Genomic DNA, 21,952 nt, shown 5'->3' with positions numbered 1-21,952 from the left:
GTCTCTGGCCAACATTCAAGCGATGCCACCTACACCCTCAGGTGCCAGCAAAGGGAGTAAGTTTGTGGCTTAAGCAAAAAAAAGAAGCTGAGCTCTCAGCCAGACCCTCAGCTGTTGCAGGCTTAGAGCACAGAGAGACAACAAAACTGGCTCTGTATGACAAACACGGAAAAAAAAAAAAACCAAAACAAATAAAAGCCTCACTTATGACTGCACTGAAAGCCTTCCTGAACAACACTGCTCTTGTAACCAAGGGGTAAAGGCTGCAGCTTTCACTTTTGAAAGGGCTATGCATGCTCCCAGTCTATAAAAAGACAATCGTAAAGTGTTTTCAAAGCAGTGAGATTCACTATCAAGGTTTTCTGAGAAATAAAAATATTCCAAACAGAAAGCAAATATTTAGCAAGCTTTCAAAGAAATTCAGCTGCTTCTGCACGAAACTGAGGCAGCTTGGAGACGTGCATCTGGAGATGGCAATACACTAAGAGACTAAGGTCAGCCCCAGCTCCAGTGACCTAAGGGGCACACCTACAAGAATGCCTTTCACACACACGTCAGCACATCCCTCGCATCTGAGACCTCTCTGCTTGCTGTGGGGTTGTTTCTGCACAGGTAACGTAGACACAGAAGAACAAAGATGACTCTGTTCTGTGTGACAGGCACACACATTGAAAACCTGAGTCCAAATGATTTTTGTCTTTTCTGTTGAATGTACAAGCACAGACAAGCCCTCCTAGTTTTCAAAACTAAGGATAAATCTGTAGGCTCTGGTCCTTGAAAACATTCATGAAGTCCTTGGCTCCAATTTTAAGTTAAAAAAAGTCACAGATGTCTTTGGGGGAACCTGCAGGAAGCCAAAGCGACAAGGTCTCCTGCATGCCCTTGCCCCCCGCTTTGCCCCCATGGAACACGGTCCACTGAACTCCATGGGACCAGACACATGCAAAGCAGAGATCTGTGAAAGAAGGTTTTACCACCTGCCTGCAACGATACACAACCGGTCACGAACAGATCTGTGGGACCAGCAACCCGGCACCACAAAAACTGCAGGCAACTGCTGCTCCGATTATCTGCACCCAAGGGCAGGCTTGAAAGGCAATTTCTCTGCAGTGGTTTCTGTACTATTGAGAATTTCAGAGCTCCCACAGCTAAGGCTGTGACCACTGCTTCGTATGGCTGTGCTGTATCGAAATTCAATAGGCAATAAGGAAAACAAACCATCTAGGTGTGCAACTGTACGCGCTGAGCACGCTGGCAGAGAACTAAACAGTAGTCTGGGCTAGTAGACTTCAAGTCAGGAAAGCCCACAATTCCAATAGCACTGGGCCTGGGGGGGTGAACAAAAACATGCAGTTCTCTGCCTTCTGTAGGCTCTTTTCAAATTATAGCTGGGCAGGTCAGCTCCCAACAAAAGCCCACATAGGGGAGAAAGCCTGCGAGTTCTGCTTCTTTCCTCGAACTGCACGATTTATGCGTAAAATCCCTTCCAAACCAAAACACATTTCGCTTGTTCTTTGAGCATCAACCAGAAGGAAGCAAGTTCCACACAGTTATGGACAAAAAAAGATACTTTTTTTTTTTCCTGAATTGCTTTACTTTCCATGGAGAGATGCTATCTTTACAAGCACATCGTTCTGAAGCTTGGGTCTTCTACTGTTAAACCCCCAGTGATCCACAGCTTGAGCTGAGGACAAGGGCGAGAGCTGTAACAAGCACTTGTCCTCTGCGGCTAGCTGATGAGCAGGGACCTGTCACGCACATTCACCAGAGGGCTCCGAGAAACTGTAAGATAAAAACATTCTCATATTCCAAATCCCACCAATTTGCAAATAAGCTCCTAAGCACTTACATAATCTTGTCCTAAAAAGTGTTGGCTGCTGCAGCCAAAAATGCACACAGAGGAAAGACTTTAAAGTAGCACTGCAAACTAAACGGAAATAGCTAGAAAACGTAGCCAAATCAGAAAAGGTTACATGTTTGCTCCTGCTTCACAGGAAGCATGCATTTGCAATAGACCTTGGAAGCCAAAGAAACACTGACTCTTACAGGAAAGAAAGATAAACAATAATTAAAACCACTATTTCTAAGTTGGAGACCAATTTGAAAATGGCTTAGGTCAGAACAGGTAATTACCCAGTGATTTTTTTTTGGCTTTGAATACTGAACCTTTAAAGACATCATCATTGTTGGTATTAGAAGCAATACGATAACCCTAGGGTCTGCCATGAGAACTCAGGGCTCTCGTGCTCAGCACCGCTCCCTCCACCACGCACATACTCAATGGCAGAAAGCGCTACACATCGTTACTGCCACTGAGTGCAGCAGAGCTTGTCAGCATCCAGCACCACTAAGGCCCAGGACTGCAGGTGTGCCTAGAAACAGAACTGGAAGACTACGAGTACAAAGCCAATGACAAACCTCCCCCCTTCCATCAACTCAGTTCCGGTTACCTGGCGTGTCGGATAATGGGAGAGGAATGAAAGGATCAGGCACAGTCAGAAGAGGAGGGCTAGTGTCCAAACTCAGAATGTCTTTCGTTTTTTCAGCTGGTAACCAAGAAGAGAAAAGGTAGAGTGAAACAGAGAAGAGAGAAAAGCAAAAAGCATCAAGCAAGATCTCAGCACAGGCACAGCCCAATATCACAGAGTCCAAGCTAGGGCCTGACAACACTACACACGCACGCTCAGAACAAGTTTATGTTGCTAGTGAAAAGAAAAAAAAAAAACAACAACCCAAACCATTTCCATGTAGCTCTCCAACAGAATTTAACCCACAGATCTCAAAACATTCCTTGAAAGGGAAGTACTATCATCTCGCTTTACAGCGGCACAAAAGGTGAAATGCCTTAACAAAGGACACCCAGCAGGCCAGCCCCCACGTTGGGCCTCCTTGTCTGAAATAAAAGATGGAACATCTTGCATCAGGCAGGCTCATTATCTATGAGGAAAGAAAAAGCAAAGGACTAGAAGTGCCCAGCCCAGTGCCAGCACCGGCAGAATTTCCAAGACATCTTCCCATGTCAAACCACAGGACAGGAGAGTCAAGGGGCACATTTTAAAGACAACTACTAAAAAGAATTGAACATGCTACAGCATCCAGAAATCCCAGAACACACAGATACTCCTCAGGCTTGAATCCAGCTGAATCTGGAGCTGCTGCGACTCAAGACTACTCCACAAAGGCTGATGGAACATCATAAGCTATTCACAGGGCACTGAACAGCTGGACAAACTCGGAAAGCAACCCCTTAGAGCACCCTTGCATCATGGACTTCAACTCTTTAATTCTCAGGTAAGAGCCAACAGTACCACACTCTGATAGAAGCTCCTCTAAATCTCTTTTTATAAATAGAAATAAGCGTAAATGGATTTGTCACTTCTTGCCCCACAAAGATTCTCCAGCCTCTTCCCAGGACTCCTCTCACCGACGGTCGGCGCGTTTCAGCGGGGAAGCAGCAAACGGTTGCATTTGTCCCCGTAACAACGGCTGCGTAAGGCAGGGGAGAGGAATAGTTGCATTTCGGGCTCCTGGAGGCAGCTTTCCCATACCGTGCTTGGCAGGTCTTCACTGCATGCAGTGAGAACTGATGCTGAAGAGCTAAAAACACGCAGCAGCACTCACTGAGGTTGTCTGGCATAGAAGAGGCTGCTCACGGCAAAACCTTGGTACCCAAGTACCAAAGGAGACACCAGACAAGGTCACACATGCAGAGGGCTCTGCAAAAAAGCTTCTTAGACCAACCAGCCAAGGACTTCTGGCCTCGGGATCCAGACAGCACGGCCAGTGCAAGCCTTCACCATTTAACACATCAATCATGAGAATACCTGCGCTCTCCTCTGAGGATTTTCCCTGCTCTCTCCTGTCTCTGCTATTCTCCTCATTCTGCGGTGGAGACATTCTGCTCCTCTCCTTCATACGGCCTAAAAACTGCAGGCAAGAAATATCCTCTAGCATGTCTGACCAATGTCTCCGAGCCAAATTCCCTACATATTTTACTTCTAATTACGAGCTGCATGGAACTTCAACATCTTAAGCAGATTTCCTGTGAACTTAAGGGGCTCACTTAGTTTCTTCCCTCACCAAAAGCCTCACCTCTGCCTACAGACGGTGCCTCCTGTCTCTACGACCCAACTGTGACAAGTACCTGTGCCGTTCCAACCTTCCCTTCTTCAACGCAGGGCCAACCCCACCCTCCAGTTCTCAGTGCCAAGGCCCAGCGCAATTTGTACCAGTTTTACCTTCCTTTTAAAGAGGCTACAAAGAGTTTGCCTTTTAAAGAGGCAAAGAGTTGCCATTTTTCTGCAGTGCTGTCCAGAGCATCGCCCTGTAGGACGTATTCACAAACTCACCTGATCCAGCAGTGAAGGAAGAGCCACCAAATGCATCTGTTTGGGCTGCAGATGAAGCCGGCTGGAAACCTGGAATCAAGTTCTCTGTGGAACTGCCCATCTTTTCTGGAGCTTTCCCTGAAATGCCAGACACAGATTTAGAGGAAAAACTTCCATTCTGAAAGCTGCTTACTTACTTACCTAGATTTTTAGGACACTATTTCACTGTGTGTCTTAAGCCTTGTCCTGCAAATCATAACTTGCAGATGAAGCAGAGTTTAAACTGTAGCTTCTACAACCAACTGATCAAGGCCACTTTAAAAGCAGTTAGTACCTCTCCCTTTGAGGACCACGCTCATTCAGCTGCATCTGCTCAAAGAGAACAGGGACTGAGAAGGGAAATTGGAAGGACTTAGCTCTTACACGCACAGACGACCGTGATAACATGGGAGCACCCCAGCAGCATCTGACCGAAAGCATCACCATTCCATGCCATCTTCTGTTTTGAAAGCAGGCTGGTATTAAAGCATCTCCATCAACCTACCGTCACCTAGCTTTGCAAAGTCCTTGTTCAGCAGCTCCTCGGCGGTGAGTTTGGAGAAGTTATCATCATCAAATGGATTCCACGTGGAGACATCGGGCGGGTTATAGACATTCTGCTGTGAGGTCCTTGGGGAACCCGAGGGTGTGGTGGAAGCAGATCTGGATGTGATCATCCCAACCAAATAACAGTCATTAATAACCCATCTGAAAAGCTCCGGCCAGCATTACGAGCTGGTCCAAACTACTGCATTATAATTACTTGCTACTTAAAACACTCAGCACAAGTTATCGTACTTGCATGCCCAAAAAGCTGGGACCAGTTCACCTTATCTGCTCATAATCTGGTTGAGCACCCCGGTATCAGGGATTAAAACACGTATCATAAGCATCCTATTTCAAACAATTCTCTGTGATGCCCATGTGGAGGCTTCCTGCCTGCAGACACCTTAAAAGTGAGCTAGCAAGTACTCCCGGGGAAGATGCTGATGCTAAGCAGCGAGCGTGAAGCACGCACCAGGGCTACAGCTGAAACGACACCAGCTTTTGTAATCCAAAGGCAGGCCCTGTTTGCTCAGCTTTTGGGGAACACGGAAGCACTCAGGAGAACTTCTGCCCTTGAAGATTCTCAGTAACTTTCTGCCAAGCCCTAAATTGTGGTCTTAGGAAGGCAAAGATTCATTCAGACCTCAGAGTCTGCTGCCCACCTACATCTCGGAGCTTCGCCTAGGATATCTCTGCAGAGCCTGATCTATCCCCTCCCTCCATAACCTGTGGCACCAAGAGAGCAGCCACTTACTTGGACTTGTTGAGACTGGCTTCAGCAGCAGCTGCCTGCAGGAGCTGGGTAGACTTGCTGGCTGGAACCCCGAAAACCGCACTGTGGGTCACGTCGCTCAGAATCCTCCTGTGTCCTGCACGCTGCGTCTTGGGGGAGGACGGAGGGGTGAGAGAGCCCAGCTTCTGCCCTTGCACTGCTGGGGGGGGTGTGGTTTGAGGTTTTTGCTGTTGCCTCATCTGTGCCTGCATCTAGAAGAGAAAGTAAAACAGTACGTCCTCGTTCACGAACAACAGCCATGATGAAAGAAGAGCTATATGCTGGAGGATCTGCCCTTCAAGTCAAGGACTGGGGACAGTCTGGAGGGGACAAAATAAACCAAAGAATTGTGGGAAGAAGAAGTGTGCTGATCTCTAGGATTTCAGGATTACTACACTGCACAAGCAGACACTTTCTCCCCTTTCTGTGGTACAGCTCTGGAGGCACAACCTCTATCGGCGCTTGTCATTAAAGGCTAGTTGGTCTCAGAAACTTGCTCCTGGGTAAAGAGGCTGAGATCCAGGGCAGAAGTAAAAAAAGAAACCAGATCATAGTGTCCAGGAGTCTTGTCATATAGATACATGGAGTGGGGGTGAAGAGCAGCGCTTCTTCCAGCAGATAATGTGTGATTGGGGTCAGATCCCTACAGGAGTACAGGTCTTCTGCACAAATCCTGTGCAAGAAGCTTTCTTAGCTTTCTCATAGGGGGGAGGAAAAAAACAAAAAAGCAAGGACCACAGGAGCCACATCTGTCATTAAAATCAAGAGGAGAAAGACAGGCATGTTTGGTTTAGGTGGAAGCCAAGATAGCCCAGCTACAAACCCTTTGGAAACTTCAAGGTGTTTCCTCAAACTGATCTTATTTTTCCATGACCTCAGTCTTGTGTTAAACTCACAAACCCATAAATACTTGAAATACTGTTTTGTAGTGATAACCAACAGCATCGCTTCCGATTACGTGATTTTTCAAAATCTGTTTGTGAGTGAGATGTCACAGTTGGATTTAAAGCAGGAAAACCGGGATGTGAAGAGCAGAAAGCTGTGCACGCCACCTCCGCTGCCTGGGCACTGCCTCCCTGCTCCCCACCCCGTATCATCCCAGGCCACTTCCAACCAGGGAAGACAGATGCAAGACTTCAAAAGACCTAAAGGGGCAATGACAAAAGAGTCACATCCCCAGTGTGGTGCCTAACTACAGTGGGGCAAGGCAAACAAGTGGACAGCTGTCTTGCTTTTCATCTGGCATTTTCAGGCAGACTAATTCACGTGGCTGAGAAGCCAGCTGACCCGACTGCTCCCGATGCACCCACCTTACGCCTCGCTATATAGGTCACTGCAGAACAGTACATCTGGTGCTGAGAAATAAAAGGGCAGTGCCGAAATCTCCACAGAAATGAATGCAGAGCTTATTAAGCTGAAGTCTCGCAACATGAAAAGGGTTTGATGGGTCCTGGATTGGTATTTTGTGCTCAGAGATCCTGCTGTACAGAGACCATGTCTCACCATCATTTCTTACGTGAGCCAACCACTACTTTTCACCTCCTGACTGCTGCAGGAATGGAAAAAAGTGTCCAGACGCATCCATTCTGATCAGCCTTCAGGGAGGGGGGATAAGGCTAATTTTCAATGTAGCCAATTTAATAAAGTTAAGACTGTTTTTGTGCTGGTGAATCACAGCAAAGCTCTTTAGAGATGCACTCAGTACTACATTTCAGGCATTTCTCCTGAACAGGGTAATACTGGGCCTCATCCAAAACCTGTCAGCGTGTACTAAAACCTCCCAGCAATTTCAGTAAACTGACTTGCCTCAGGTCATTCAGCAAAACAATAACAAGACCAGGAACACAACACATAAAGCTTGTCACCAACCCTAACAACCAGCTTAGCACTCAAAATTAATATAAAGGCAAAGAGGGTGAATATGACAGAGTCTTGAGACACACCAGGGAGTAAAACCAACAACGCTTCCCCAGCACTGCTCAGGTCACTGGTTTATGGCGTTTATTAGTCAAATTAATTCCTGATGTTACTTCAAAGGAAGCACGCCCGAGAGATGAACTAGGTCCCGAATAACTGGCAATTCACAAAAAACCAAGCACAAACTGACTCTTAGTTTGGACTCAAACACTGCACACGTGAAGCGGTTTGTTATCAGATACTGCTTGCTTTGCACACGCGCAGCCTGGTACGGCAGAACAGGGGCAGCTTCCTCTTCCCCAGTGCCCGCACATGCTTTCTTTCCAACATGCAGATAGAGTTAGGGATATTCCTTTGCGCTCCCAAAAGCGAGCAAGAGCGGGTGGGTGTGCGCAGGAATGAAAGCAAAAGGCACAGCTTCCTCCCACGTGTACTGCAGAGACACCTCGGCAACAGGGATCCTGCCCTCTGGCACAGCTCCCCTGCCTTTAACACTGCGAGCAGCTGGCTATTTCCCCGTTGCAGCCAGCCATATTTTCCATTAAGTAAAGAGCATTTCTTTTGGATTCACGTAAAGTGGATGTTTTATTTATTTATTTTTAGATACAGTGCTTTGAAAAGTCTCCTTTCCATATTATTCACTAAAGAAAAAAAGTTACCCCAATGCCAGAAACAACCAGCAAGGCTGCTCGCACCTTCCTCTGCATCAGAGCCCTGAATACAAGATGGAAGTTTTCCAAATAAACAGCAATGTACAGTAGTTCTGTTGTGTGGTGCCCATCCTGATGCATTAAGTACAAATAATTTTTTAAATAGTTTATCGTGTGTCTTCTAAGGCAACGTGACAGGGGAGGAATAGAGAGAAACCGCATTAACCAGCTACTTGTACCTTCTCAACTGCTTTCTACTCCTCATCTACTCATCTTCTTTCTGAGAGCACAACTCCAAAGTCCAGCATCCCGTGGGAAAGAGCAGTCCAAAGCACTGCACGTACCTCTGAGGCAGCAAGGTGAGTGCTGACATCTGCGACTCAGTAATAACGCACCGAGGGTCAGCAGGCCCTAGAGCACCTATCACCCTGGGCTCCGCGGGCCCGAAAAGCCAGCCGCCCCTCTGGGCTGCTCCTGGCATACAGGGCCTGGCAGGAGAGCAGGTACCCCCCATCCCGCTGCCCCGCTCCTCCCCACCAGGCTCTTACCACCTGCTCCTGCGGCGGTGCCGGCTGTGCCGCACTCGGCTGGGGCTGCGGCGGGGCTTGTTGCTTTTGCTGAACTGCTGCTGTCTTCTGCTGCATTGCTGCCTGCTGGGCCATCATCTGCTGCTGCTGTTGCTGCTGCTGCTGGTAATAGTTCTGCATCAGCTGCTGCTGTGCTGGCGCTCCTTGCTGCATCACTGGGAACTGGGAAACAACCAGTTGTTGAGCCGACTGTGGCACAGCTGGGAACTGGGGTACCGCCATCGGAACTCAGGGCCAGCCACAGGAATGATTACAGCCACTGCAAATGGCAAAGCAGTAACAGGCTGCAGTGGCTTGGAGACCATCTGCAAAGGAGCGGTGGAAAATGGCCTTCTGGTCTAACATTAGATCCTTTTTGTGCGACACCTGCCCGTACGGGGCTCCCACAGAGCAGACTGTTCTGTGGCCCCAAACTCTTTCTCCTTTTTTATTAATTCTAAACATTTCCCCAGGATAGGAAGATTCAGCGGCCCTCTGTTTCCACTGGTAAATTTGCTTTAGTAGAGATCTGTGCTGCTATAAACACCTCAGCTAGGCACACAAGTCTGCCATCTAGTCACATCCTGTCTAACACATCATGTGTTCGCAGGCCTCCTTATCACCGCAGTCTACCACAAAAATAGACCCGAGTCTTACCGTTAAAATGCCACGCCAGGCTTCTCGTACCACCAACCGAGCAGAAGAGAAATTGTCCCCCTCTGCTCATCAGCTGAGCATTGACCTCAAGACCTCGCAGCGCTTGGAGTTGGAAAATCTTAACCAGCGCTCCTTATGACTGTACATGACCAAACTATCTCAAGGCCTTCCACACTGACAGTTAAAAACACCAGCCTTGCGTAGCAAAAAATCTTGCCAGAGAACTGGAGATGCATACAAAAATGCCTAAAAACTGCATCTACTCCCTCAAAAACCAGGGGACTTGCCATAAATGCAACAAACACGGCCGCGCACACGTACCTGCTGAGCTTGCATCATCTGCTGCTGCTGCTGGTAATAGGCAGCCTGTTGTTGCTGCTGCTGCTGCTGCAGAAGCTGCTGCTTCAAGAAAAGCTGCTGTTGATGCTGAGGTGTGGCTTGTGGCTGAGTAGAAGGGACCTGGGGCTGCGCCTGCGAGGCCTGCTGTGGAGCCGGCGCCTGCTTGGCTTGTGGCTGTGCCGGAGTCTGTTGAGGTGCTGCTTTTTGCTGGGGGACGCTTGCAGGGAGCGGAGACTGACCACTGCCCAGGGCAGCAGGTCCTGCAACTGGTAGGGAAAAAAAAAAAAAGGTCATAAAAAGAACACAGATCCGTTAGATCAGTGTGCACCCCACCCCTGCAGTACACAGCGCCCGGCAGGAAGGCACCGCACGGACAACGTCGTTTCACCTTGGGGCTGAATGGCTGCTTGAGCCGTGGGTCTCTTCCGAGGCGTCAGGGCTGGCTGAATGGGTAAAATCCCAGGGTTGGGTTGTGTCTGTCCTGCTTTAGGTCTCTGGCGGGGTGCTATGGAAGTTTCTGTCGTAGGGATGGGATCTGTCAGCCTACGAAATAAAGAAAGGAACAAAAGGAAGAGCAGTAAGAGCACAGTCTTAATTAGTCTAGTTGTCTTAATAGTTGGTGCATGCAACACAGCATGGGTTTAAAAATGCGTCCGTACTTCAGCAGTATGTGACTGATAAAGGTGAGACACTTGTTGGCATCCAGACACACACGTCAACTCTTTCCAGAAAACTGCAAGCACAGTAAAACTTCACAGATGCATTCGCAACAATCAATCCAACGCTATCATTTTGACTTCTCTGCCAGTTGTGGCATCTTCTCCTGTTGGACAGCTGGAACTTGTCAAAATCACTCAACTCATTCAAATATTTGCTACAACACATTGCTCAAATCCACTTAAGAGTTCTGGATGAGCAGATGAAGGACATAACTGTCCTGGTTTTGGTCTTTCACCCATGACAATAACAAGTTAGCTTAAGAGCAGCTGGTACCTTTGGGCAGAGTTGTGTAAACTGCCATCTTTAGAAGTACCTTAACTTCCACACACCTACACCAGAATCAGGTCACTGGACCTCTTCTGACCTCTGCTCAGTATTCACTGAGCTCCAAAAACGCACAGCAACAAAGCCAAGAAGCCAGACACAACCCTGCCCCTCTGTGGACACATTTGCTTGTTAGATACCAAGTTGTTCTACTAATGTGAGGGTAACTGCACTCAATTATAAGAACAAAGGAAGCAGACTCCTGGGACTGACAGACAGGAGATGCGCCTATTTCGGAGTCTGAAGAAAACTGCTGGTTTTGGAGTGCCCACTGCCGTAGTGCTCACTTTGCAGTAAAGTAAGGTACAAGTTTTGTCCCAACAGAATTTACCAGCCTCCATTACAGTATCATCAGCAGAGCAAGCAGCAGCAGGAGAGGACTAAAACCTCAGCAGTACAGTCGTTTCCCCACTAATTGGGCTCTTCAGATGGAGACTGCTGGGGCTTTCATGTCCCGTCCCCCCCAAAGAAATTTTAGGGCTCTTGCAGAAATCACAGCAATTTCATACAGCAATCACTGGGTCAGGTTATCATCTGCCAAGGGTCAGACTCAAACAGCAACAGTCCCCAGTGCGATTTCTCAGCAGACTCTTGTTCTTTGGGTCAGTTCCAGGCCCACTGCAGTCTTTGTCCTGACTTTGCTCTCAGGTACTCCGGGTACTGCCTCCGGATGGATGACACAGTAGATTGATCAAAGTGCACGAAGTTCAAGTGCTGCTGTCAAGCAGTGTCTTCAGCACAAAAAGCCTAGCTGTTGAGTCATGCTGAGTATCGCCCAAGTCCCCACCTCCCCCCCACGCACAAAAATTTCCCCTAATGTCTGCATTTTCTGCCTTTCAGATCTATGGTTATTTATGTCGCTGAAGCAGAAGCCTCAGGACCGCAGTGTTTGTTTCCACGTGTAAACCTAAGCGCCCAGGAGGAAGCAGCTAAATTTATCAAACATCTTTCCTAATAAACAGCAGAAAGACAACATACAATAAAAAGAGAGAAGGCTGAGCATAATGCAGATGTGGTTACCTGGCCTTCGGTTGACTCTTCTTTGCAGCAGCTTCACTTGCTTTAACCGGGTCTGGGAGTTTAGCAGGGATTGGAGAGTTCTGCAGATCCCAAAAACAAAGAATTTTGTATTTTGAGGGCACAAAACAGAGTCAGAAATAAGTTGCAAAAACATCCCAATGAAATTGGGAGATTGAGAGAGCCTCAAAACAATTATTCCTCATGCTGGACACAGGACAAATCCCTCAGTGTTAATGTCACGAGGAGACAGTAGTTTGGGAGCCTTTATAAAGGAAAAATAGGGTTCAGCTTTTTGACCATTTACTACATGTGGAATCTGAACACAAAGCTTCACAGCACAACCTGGGTATTGTTAAAAGACAATCTTACTGCTATAAAAAATAGAGGCGTAACAGTAGTAAAACCATATCTTACTCATAAAGACCATAAATAACCACCTGAACACGGGGGGGGCAAATCTAGGTTTCTTCTTACCTGCAAACACCTAATTAAAATGTCATGTCACAGCTGTCCATAACACCATAAGAAAAATACTCATCGACTCTATTTTTCAGTTGAAGTCTACAAAGATACGCTAAGCAGGGGCAGGTGGTTGTGCAAGGTCTGATGTAGTTCAAATGCAAGCTGGCTAGTCCCATCCAGGCAGACACACTATTGCTAGGTTTAAAACCAGCTGCAGCACAAATCACACATGCTATGATGAATGCGCCTGGAAATCACGGCGGCTTCACAAGCATGGCCTAATTTTTAATGTTCACACGCACAAGATCTCCTGGTTGGCCTCACATTGGTAACTGGGTGAGGAGGTAAATCAGGGACAAACTGAAGTTGAAAACATGTGAAACAAAACCCTGATTCCTGCCTGCACGCCCAAAAAAAAGCCCAACCCAAACAGCGCTGGTAATTCAAAAAAAAAAATAAAAAGAAGATGACCCTCCTCATTACAGAGCTGGGAACAGCTGACAGAACATAGCAGAATGCTCAGTGTTCAGTAATTGCCACCCCAGTCTCCTCCCACAGTGCCCTACACCAGCCCACTCCTTCGCTACTCACCTGGACGTTCTGGACTGGGCATTCCTTCTTTGCCAGTTTGAATGCAAAGTAGGAGACCTGATAAATATCAGGTCTCTTATCTGGGTCTGGCTCAAGCATATACCCTTTAAAAGACAGAGATGCTCGTATCAGAGTGACAGAACAGACAGATTCACGTGAGCCATTTGTGGCAGAGCTACCTTTGGTACAACCAGACGTTAACAGGGCGCCGCTGCCTCTTTCAAAGCAGCCGCTCGGTGGTCAGCGGGGCTGAGCTGATCATCAGGGTCAGAGAGAAAGGGCCAAGACAGACTGTCAGGATGGACTAAGAGATATTTTCCAACACAGCAACGAACGATTCGTGGCTGCTGCTGAAGGCTCTAGGGTAAGGAGGGGAAACGCAGCCTGCCTGGTCAGGGAATAGCATTGGTTTCAACTTCTGCATCTCCAAGTGAAACCGCAGGAGAGGAGTTTGATCTAACCCCGGTGCGTCAGCGGGGCAGGAAGACCGGCCAGCCGCATACACCACCATCCCCCTTAGCACAAGCAAAGAGAAGACCAGGCTGCTCCACAAACACATCCAACTCTGTGTTAGTCAAGATTGTGGCTAGGAAACAAAAAAAAAAAAAAAAAAATCAAATGCTGTGCTGAGAACAAGAGAGCTGCCCCAGCTCTGCCAAGAGTAGCACATTGTACCCTTAATTACACATTCACTCTAGTCAGTGGGTTATTTATAAATCATTTCAGTTCTGCTTCTCAGTTCACAGAAGATGAATTCTTATCGTCAGTTTAAGTCACTGTAGTTCTTTTCAGTTCCTTATCCAAATAGATTTATTACTGGAGAAATACGTTTCTGCATAAATAGGCTCATTGTGCAAGTTTCTGTAGGACTCTCAAACCAAATGGTTGTCTGTTTTCCTGCCTTTCCACAGAGCTCACTACAGCCCAGTCAAGCAGAGATCTCTTCATGACAATTTCTTTCAAAGGCTGATCTCCTGCGCTACTAAAAAAAATAAAATGAAATTTAAAAATCACTTTATCCACCCTTGTGTGCAAGCGAGTCTCTTAAAAAAAGAGAAACACCAACTGTTTGACGGTAGGAGCGGGGAATGTAAGAACAAAACACCTCTGCTGTTTTTTTAGTTCTGCGGAAGCCGATTGTGCCGCTGTCAGAGACACTCACGGATGAGGCAGTGCATGTCTTGCGAGTGCCGAGAATTATCTGGAATGGTGAAGTTGCCATCGCAGATCGCCACCTGACTCTCCCCGAAAGGCAAGGTGAAGTAACACAGCTTGTACAGCAAACAGCCCAGGGCCTGGAGAGAGAACAGAGCAAAGGACTTAAACCAAAGCAGGGCATGGTCTGATCCAAACACCATTGTAGATAACCGGGAAAGTGCTCTAGCATGTTCTGTTACAGGGGTCCTGTATGACACCAGCCCTACGTTTTAACATCCCTGGGACTGACTTGAAAACAACATAGCTATACGGGAAGATAAATGCATGGAGAGCTCTCCCTTGTTAGGCTGAGATACTGCAATCAGCCACATCCCACAGCTCCACATACCACTACACTTCAGTGTAACCCTTTTAAACAGGCAGAGCCTGTTTCTGCCACATACTGGGAAGAAAAAGCACAGTAATAGCAAAAATACATGGTAATCATCATCCTAATACATTTATTCTGACAAAGAAAAGCCCAAGCAGTTTCCTAGCTTAAGGTTCAAGGAACCTTTCAACCATTATAAATATGTACCAGGGAGAGAGATACAGAGAAGCCTGCAGGCTGCTAGGTTATGTCACCCTTCCATCTATTTCCGTGCTGCTTTTGACAGCAAGAACCGCCACCTATTTCAAAAGAAAATACAAGTTTTGCACAAAGGGCTAATTATGAAGCACTCCCACCATCTCTGAGGAGAGAGGGGGAAACATTTCCTAATCCTAAGCGACTCGTCACCCGCCTGTATCTTTTGTCATAGGATTTCACAATTAAATTGCACTCTAGTTTAAAATAACCTCGATGAGATTTAAGGAAAGAGAGGTGACAAGCGGGACAAGCGCTGCAACAGGCCTTGAAGTGGAGGCCCCACTGCGCACATCGCCACACGCTCGTTTGGAAACACTCAGAAGGTCACTGGAACAGAATTCCTTCCACGCCAGGGAGAGCCGTTGGACCCTTTGGATCTCTGCCTTCCCACATTATCACAGGAAGGAACACAAATCCTAGGCTCTCCTCTGGCTGCCTTTGAGGCCCTGACAATCTTTTCACGCTGTTACAGCTGTGACCTTCCCTCTGCGGGTCTCTAACACCAAGGCGAGCGACCCGGCACTGGTACAGGGCCCAGTTCTACAAACCTCCTGCCGAACTCAGCGGTGCAAGCGTCCCACAGGAGCTGCTGCGCTCCTGACTCCGAGCTGAGCTCACAGAGAGGACAGAGGACTCTTCCCAGCAGATGTCATGCCAGCAATTTTCCCTCTTGTATATGCAGAGGCAGAGCTATTGAGAATACATTAACGCTCCCTTGTACTGCTTCTGCCTTGTTACTTCCTAGCTCAGGGCTTCAGAAACCATACAAACATGCTCTGAATTAGCATTTTAAACACATCTCATTTGCTGAATTGCCAGTACACTAGAAACAGCACAGACTTCTTTTCATCTCCATTCCAACTAAAGGGAAGCCTTTCCTCCTCCATCAGGTTAGCCAGTAACGGCTTACACCACAGTTGCATTGTACTCTCCACATGAAAAGCATGGCAAGATTGTGCTGATCATTAGAAACAGCAGGGCAAAAGCTTGGTCTTTGGCCAGGTTTGACAACTCGGACCTGTGTTACGCTGTCCAGGATAAGCATGCTATTGCTCCTGGGCAAAGGTCTATTTTCTCAGTTTTCTACTAAATCCTGACCAGTAACTTGGATTTCACACGCCTGCAATCCAACCCAGGCACAGAAAGTCACAATACTCTGAATTTTCTAACTCTTAAGATACGGGATCAGGTTTGCACTTTCCAGCCTTCGAATTTCCTACATCTCCAAATAAAAACCACATGGGAAATGGCATGCAAAGAAGCAGGCATGTTTTATCCACAAGCCACTCTGCTTGCAGTAGCTCATCAGAAACGTCAGGCAGAGGAACTCTTGATTCAGAAACTGTCCAGTCTCACACAAACTAGGTCAGCCCCAGCCAGAAAGTTACCCTGTCATTATGGTAATGAAAGCAAGCTGCAGTCTGCTTGTACGATGTCAAGCAGTTTTTATACGTACCCATATGTCTGCTTTTGTAGTAATAAGTTTGCCACTATACAGGTTGACCATTTCTGGTGCTCTGTAGGATAACGTAGTGTACCTGTAGCAGAAAGATCTATCGGTGGGTTTGAAATGGATATCAGGTGCATTTTCACAATGGTACATTTCCAAATGATTCAAAATTCACTCTTTCCCTATTCATTTTAGGGAAAGGGACACTAAAGAAACCATCTATTGGAAAAAAATTTTAACAACAGCATCTGCTACATGTCTCTAACAATAAAATACTACCCACTGCAATTGCCCTGTGAAACCAAAGCAGTAACCAAGATCCTTCCCCAGGCAAGGAATCTGTTCACCAAACAGCACAATCATTTTAAGAACTAGAACAGAAATACTCAAGGATTCAGGGTATTAACAAGGTCAGTAGTCAAACGTCCTCTGCAATGTCCTCACTGCTGGGGCTTTGGCCAACTGTATTACAAAGATTGTAACCAGATATGTGTTAAATAATAAACAGACTTCCATACCAGGACTCCTGCTCAGAGGTATTACGAACAAGGGGAAGGTTATTTCGTATCTCAAACTATAGCTGGAATCTGTCTCATTTTAACAAATCACTACCAACAGAGAAGCTGGAAACTGCGCCACAGTTTAAGAGACTCTTATGATAAGATTTCCTGTCAGTAAGTCTACAACGTCTGCTGTGGCACCTTGCATGCTATCCACCTTGATCACAAGCAAGCATTGTTAAAGGCAAAGTTCTTGTAGGCTTGTTAGTAAGCGTGCAAATAGGGCAGTCCAAAGGGACTGCAAAGCCAGACTAGGAGAGCACCAAAATCTTCAAACAAGCCCAGGAAATGCATGCTGGTGTAACTGAATCCTGTCAAAAAGGAGGCATCTGCACCCATTTCTAACCTGCTGTTTTCTAGCCAGAGGACTGTACTAACAGAACCAGAAAGTTTGCAGCAGTGATGTTGTTAAAAACAAAAGCAAGATGAAGGACCTGGAGTCTGCTCCATTCCTGATCGTGAACTGCCAGCTAAGTTCCCTTTTTAAAATACATCAAGGTGCACCTAGTCGCTACTACGGTAGCTGGTCGTGCATGGGGCAAGAGAAGGAGCCATTAAACACCTCAAGGTCCTTGCATCTTCTACGCGGAGCTGAGGAGTTAGGCCACGCATTCCCTTAGTCACTGCAAGGATTTATGTCAAGCGGCTCACGGAGGACACGGATTTTGTCATCTGCTGTATTGCAGTGCACAGAAGCCAAGACAGATGAGGGACAGAGGCAGACTGACCCCATACATAACAGAGCACGTGACTACCTCTTCAAGGTGGGCAACTTCTCTGCATTAGTACACCCAGTCTTTCAGGTCCAAAGCAATTACATCAAGCTCAATTTATTGTTTCACCTTCCCCCAGGACACTTATTTACCTGCAGCAGACGCTTCTACGCATCAGCACTCAATCTGCTGCAACAGGCCTGAGTAAAATTTAGTCCCAGTACAAGAAAAAATTACCCTTCAAATCCAAGCTATGTCCGAGCTGAAAAGGAAAAGCACACTTACTTTTTGATCTCCTCCTCTACCGCATTCACCCCTTCTGTCTGAGGGTTCTGGAATTTGTTAGTAGCACTTCCAAAGTCACACAGGACATAGTGGCCACGATCGTGCAGCAGGATGTTTTCAACCTACAAGCATCACAGACAAATACAGAATCACTCAGACAAAAAAAAATTACCCATTTTCTTTAGACGAGACAGGGTTTTTAGTGCCTGAAGACATATCGGACACGTCTGACATAAAAGCATAACATGACAGCAAAGAAAATATGCATCAAAACTCTGTCAATTCTCCTAAAATAGAAGTCAAATCGCGGAAGCATATTTGTAACACTGCCTTCCTTCTACCCTGCCATCTCTCCTTTCTCCTTTTGCAAGCACGTCACCCTGCCTCCAAGACTACTGTGTGCTTCAGGACAAGAACTGTCTCCTGGTGCTCGACTTCCCTGAGCTACTATGACCGACAGTCTGGCATCTGAATTTGGGATAGTTAATATAAACTGTTCACAGCTTCGTACGGGGCTACAACCCCTCACTGTCTAGTGAGGCAGAAAGGAGGCAAACGGGTGACAGCGCACACGCTTCTACACTCCACAAAATTGTAATACATCTCCAGTTCTTTGCCTGCATTTCACCTGTCACTTTGAGTCTCATTCAAAAGAAACCTCAGCCTGCGCTCATGCTGTAGTTGCTTGTTACCAGAATGCGCTGGCTACCCCACACTCCCTGAACAGCGGTTGTATCGGCAGAGGTTCCTCCAGGCTGCTGAGATGACGACCCTCTCCTTTCAAATATGATTTGGTAGCTTGAATCAGACAACTGAAACAAATGCTCAAATACACACCTGAGATAGCAGTCACTGCTTTTCCCCTAAACTACTCACACTTGATCATACATTATCAAAAATCTAGCTTACATCGACCTAAGAAAGTTGTCTAAATATTACAACACCGACATAAGATGTGGAAGAACCTGGGTTCTGTTCTTTGCTTTGACAAAACATTGCCGTATTCCGGTTCCCCATCTGTACAGTGGCATTAACAGCACTTTCTCTCAAGGGAACGCACGCAATTCTTAGCGTATTTATCTTCAATCAATGTCAAATGCTCAGATACAACAAGATAAAATATACTGCTTGTACATTTAAAAAAAAAAAAAATCACCACGTAAGCATTCGCTAACAAAACCTTTTGGAAGTAGAGCTCCCCATTGAGGACGATCTTTACAAGAAGGAAAGAAAAAGAAGGAGTCAGCATTTTAAGCATCAGAAAACACAGCCAAATTAGAGCAGCTGAGGGGGGAAATGCTGGCTTGAAACCAAGGGTTAAACAACACCCCTTCCCCCTCTGCTATCCATCTGCTTTGAATAAAGCATTGCACACAGCTGTTCTCCCGAGCAGATCAACACTGACAGCGTTATTCCCTCTCCCCTGCAAATACTCAAACATTTCCAGAAGAATCCTTCCACTTTACCTGGCTGAGAAGTTTGACATGACTTCTCACTGAAATACCCTGCAAGTTTTGTTAAATATCAGCACTGGACTATCCAGCAACCAGCCTTGCTCAGTAACTCCCAGAAAAAGGAAAAACAAAAAAGAAAAAAACAAAACAGCAAAATAAAGTACCTGAATTACTGCTACTGACTGCCAGGCCAAGAAAACTGTCTTTTCAAAAGAGTATGGAGGTGCCATCTTCCAGTCAGACACTCGGAAAGTGCAATCCAGTTTCCAGCACTGCTGAGCGCTTACAACTCCAGCTGCAGTCTTTGACATGCCCAACACTTAGAAAGTCAGATTTAGACCCCAAACAAAAATCTTTAAGGGAAACTATGAGTTGCTTTCAGTTTTGTTAGTTACAAAATGTAGCTACCTTCTGTCTCTGCTCTCTGAAACAAATGCTTTGCTGTGCTAAAACCTTCAGTGGTAAGCACGCTGCACAGACGCAGACTGGCGAGGGATGAGGAATCAGGCTTTCTTTAACCGGTGGAATCAACACATGTTGTCCCCTCATGAGAGCAACGGCTTCTAAGGCCAGTATCTCCCAGTTCAGGTAGCGATTTGGGAGGGATGCGTGACCAGGGTACACTTTCTGACTGCTTTCCAGCACCGTCAGGTCTCTTTAGAGATGTTTCAACTTCCTTTCCCCCCCCAGCACCATTCACTATTTACTTCTGAAAGCTTGCTCAGTATTTCACAGCAAAGAAATGACTGCAGTGTGACATTTCAGAGCGCTGATTTGGGCACAGGCATATTCTTAACATGGCCAATACAAGGGTTTACCATTAGAGGACTGAACAATTTTACACATCACACTCTGAGCACAGATCCGTCCAAACAAATTCCAGGCAAAGGCTTGTTGGTGGCATCACAGCAAGTCTTGGCATTACAAAGCACGGTGATGGAAGGCAGAGAGATAACAGCAGCACAGCCTGACTGTCTTATCACACCACAGAGAAGTGCAGCACTAGGAGGACTCCTGCCAAAATGAAAGTAGCAGACACTAAATCTCTAACATGAGAGCACAACCTTCTGGTTATTTCAGAAAGTAGGGAAAGGAAAGGAGAAAGATATCTTGATCAACAGCATCCTCTGGGTTGACTGATCTAGTCTTTTGCTGTATTCTGCTGTGTCTCTACTACAAGAAAAAAATCAGCCACTCATCTGCAGGCCAGTCATCTACTGGAACCGGATGGGTTCAAACTAGCAGAAACATCACAGGTAGAAGTGGGAGACGTCTCACTGCAGCAAGCTCCGAGCCATAGAAATCAAAGTTGGCTCTAAGCCGGTGCTTTGAACAACACACATTATAGGATGTGAGACTGGAAAGATAAGGTTAAATATAAAACCAGTTATGCAAACCACTGCCACTAGGTATAGGTGTAAATTGTTATCATCAGCCCCAGATGTATTTTGCCCTCCATCCACCTCACTCAGCTCTGCTCCTCTGGGGTCTGACATTTATAGTTTCTCTGCAGAGATTCCAACTCAGAAGCAGAGACTTCACAAGCCAGGGTAACATAACAGATAGCCATAAGAAGGTTTGGCCTTTTCTTCTTCGCTGTTAGAAGGCCGAACCTAAAGATATCGGAAGTGTTCTTACTCCAGAGAGAGAACAAAAATGAACTTTTTAGGTAATGCCTTGCAGCAGCAGTGGCCTGTGAACCCCACGCGCAAGAAAAATACCTGCAAGCAGAAGTAAAGGCAACCACGCAAGGCAAGCCTACTGCCAGTGAGCTTACACTGCCTCTGTAGGGGTCTTAACCAGGGCAGAGGTGGTACATGAGGGGCTTCCTCATTTTCAGGAAACAGCAGCATCAACACACACCTGCTGTTGTGGCAGTCAAACAAAGCACATGAAAGTAAACGTAACACCCTGTACAGCACGCCATTCAGCTGTAAGCAAGCACACAGGGGCAGACTGACACAGCACCTGAGAGTTAACCATCAGGTCAGGAAGGAAAACCCTAATAAACAAACACAGGGATGACATACTACCTTTCCTAAGGCCTTTATTCGCAGCGAGATGCTCAGTTCTGCGTACAGGCACACTGATTAAAGGTGCTTTTGTCCCCAGCTGTTGATCACTTCCCAGCAGTTGGAGACTGTGCCGACAGGAGCTCGTTCTGCTTCAGGCAAAGCCTGTTGGGTTAACTCAAAATCACAGCCGCAGGCCACTGAAACTAATCCAGCTGTGCTTGTCTGAAAGGTCTTAAACACTATTCACATGATCCCTTCTGCTGGCAGAGCTCTCTGGGCAGGAACCTCCAGTGTTAGAGCAACATTAAAGAGGTGGAAGGCAAAAAAAGCCTCCAAACTCCACGTAGCTGTCTGCAAAGTCAACATCTGCCCACCCTTCAACAGAGTTATCTTCACTCCAACAGAACATCTACCCGATGGGTGCCTCTCCTTAGGCTCAGAACCCGTGCAAAACTTTTCTGGACCTTAATCGCTCTTGGAGTTGTTCTGGAATTGCAGCTCCACCTTGTCATTATTAAACTTGAACTCAAATAAAGTCAAAACATATCTAAATCATTAATTCTGCGTTAGTACTTAGATCCTCAATTGTGACTGGAGCTCCAGATGTCATCATGACAGAAATAATCCAATATTCAACTGGGACACGTCTCCAGGCAGAGAAGAGCCAACTCTCTGACCTTGGGCACAGCTTACCAACCAAGAGCCAGGCCCTGCAAACTTTACTGACCTAAGCACGCAGACCGTATCAGTCCACTTCC

General features: G+C 46.6%; 1 protein-coding gene across 4 annotated transcripts in view; it reads right to left on the bottom strand.

The window, feature by feature from the left end:
• The window catches only part of AAK1 (AP2 associated kinase 1), an 89,084-nt gene that overhangs the window by 30,701 nt on the left and 36,431 nt on the right, over nucleotides 1–21,952 (bottom strand). For 3 of the 4 annotated variants that reach the window (XM_075444866.1, XM_075444864.1, XM_075444865.1), the window contains exons 6-17: nucleotides 17,726–17,847; nucleotides 16,174–16,255; nucleotides 14,094–14,226; nucleotides 12,932–13,035; nucleotides 11,879–11,958; nucleotides 10,203–10,357; nucleotides 9,797–10,080; nucleotides 8,801–9,001; nucleotides 5,668–5,897; nucleotides 4,873–5,030; nucleotides 4,350–4,466; nucleotides 2,451–2,546 (exon numbers count right to left, since the gene is read on the bottom strand). In XM_075444866.1, coding sequence (XP_075300981.1) covers nucleotides 2,451–2,546; nucleotides 4,350–4,466; nucleotides 4,873–5,030; nucleotides 5,668–5,897; nucleotides 8,801–9,001; nucleotides 9,797–10,080; nucleotides 10,203–10,357; nucleotides 11,879–11,958; nucleotides 12,932–13,035; nucleotides 14,094–14,226; nucleotides 16,174–16,255; nucleotides 17,726–17,847 — 1,762 coding nt within the window. The remainder of the gene's footprint in view (nucleotides 1–2,450; nucleotides 2,547–4,349; nucleotides 4,467–4,872; nucleotides 5,031–5,667; nucleotides 5,898–8,800; nucleotides 9,002–9,796; nucleotides 10,081–10,202; nucleotides 10,358–11,878; nucleotides 11,959–12,931; nucleotides 13,036–14,093; nucleotides 14,227–16,173; nucleotides 16,256–17,725; nucleotides 17,848–21,952) is intronic. The other variant, XM_075444863.1, reaches the window with a different exon arrangement.

The sequence above is a fragment of the Opisthocomus hoazin genome, chromosome 28 (genome assembly GCF_030867145.1).
Source record: "Opisthocomus hoazin isolate bOpiHoa1 chromosome 28, bOpiHoa1.hap1, whole genome shotgun sequence".
Taxonomy (NCBI): Eukaryota; Metazoa; Chordata; class Aves; order Opisthocomiformes; family Opisthocomidae; genus Opisthocomus; species Opisthocomus hoazin.
This window is presented reverse-complemented; position numbering and strand designations above follow the sequence as displayed.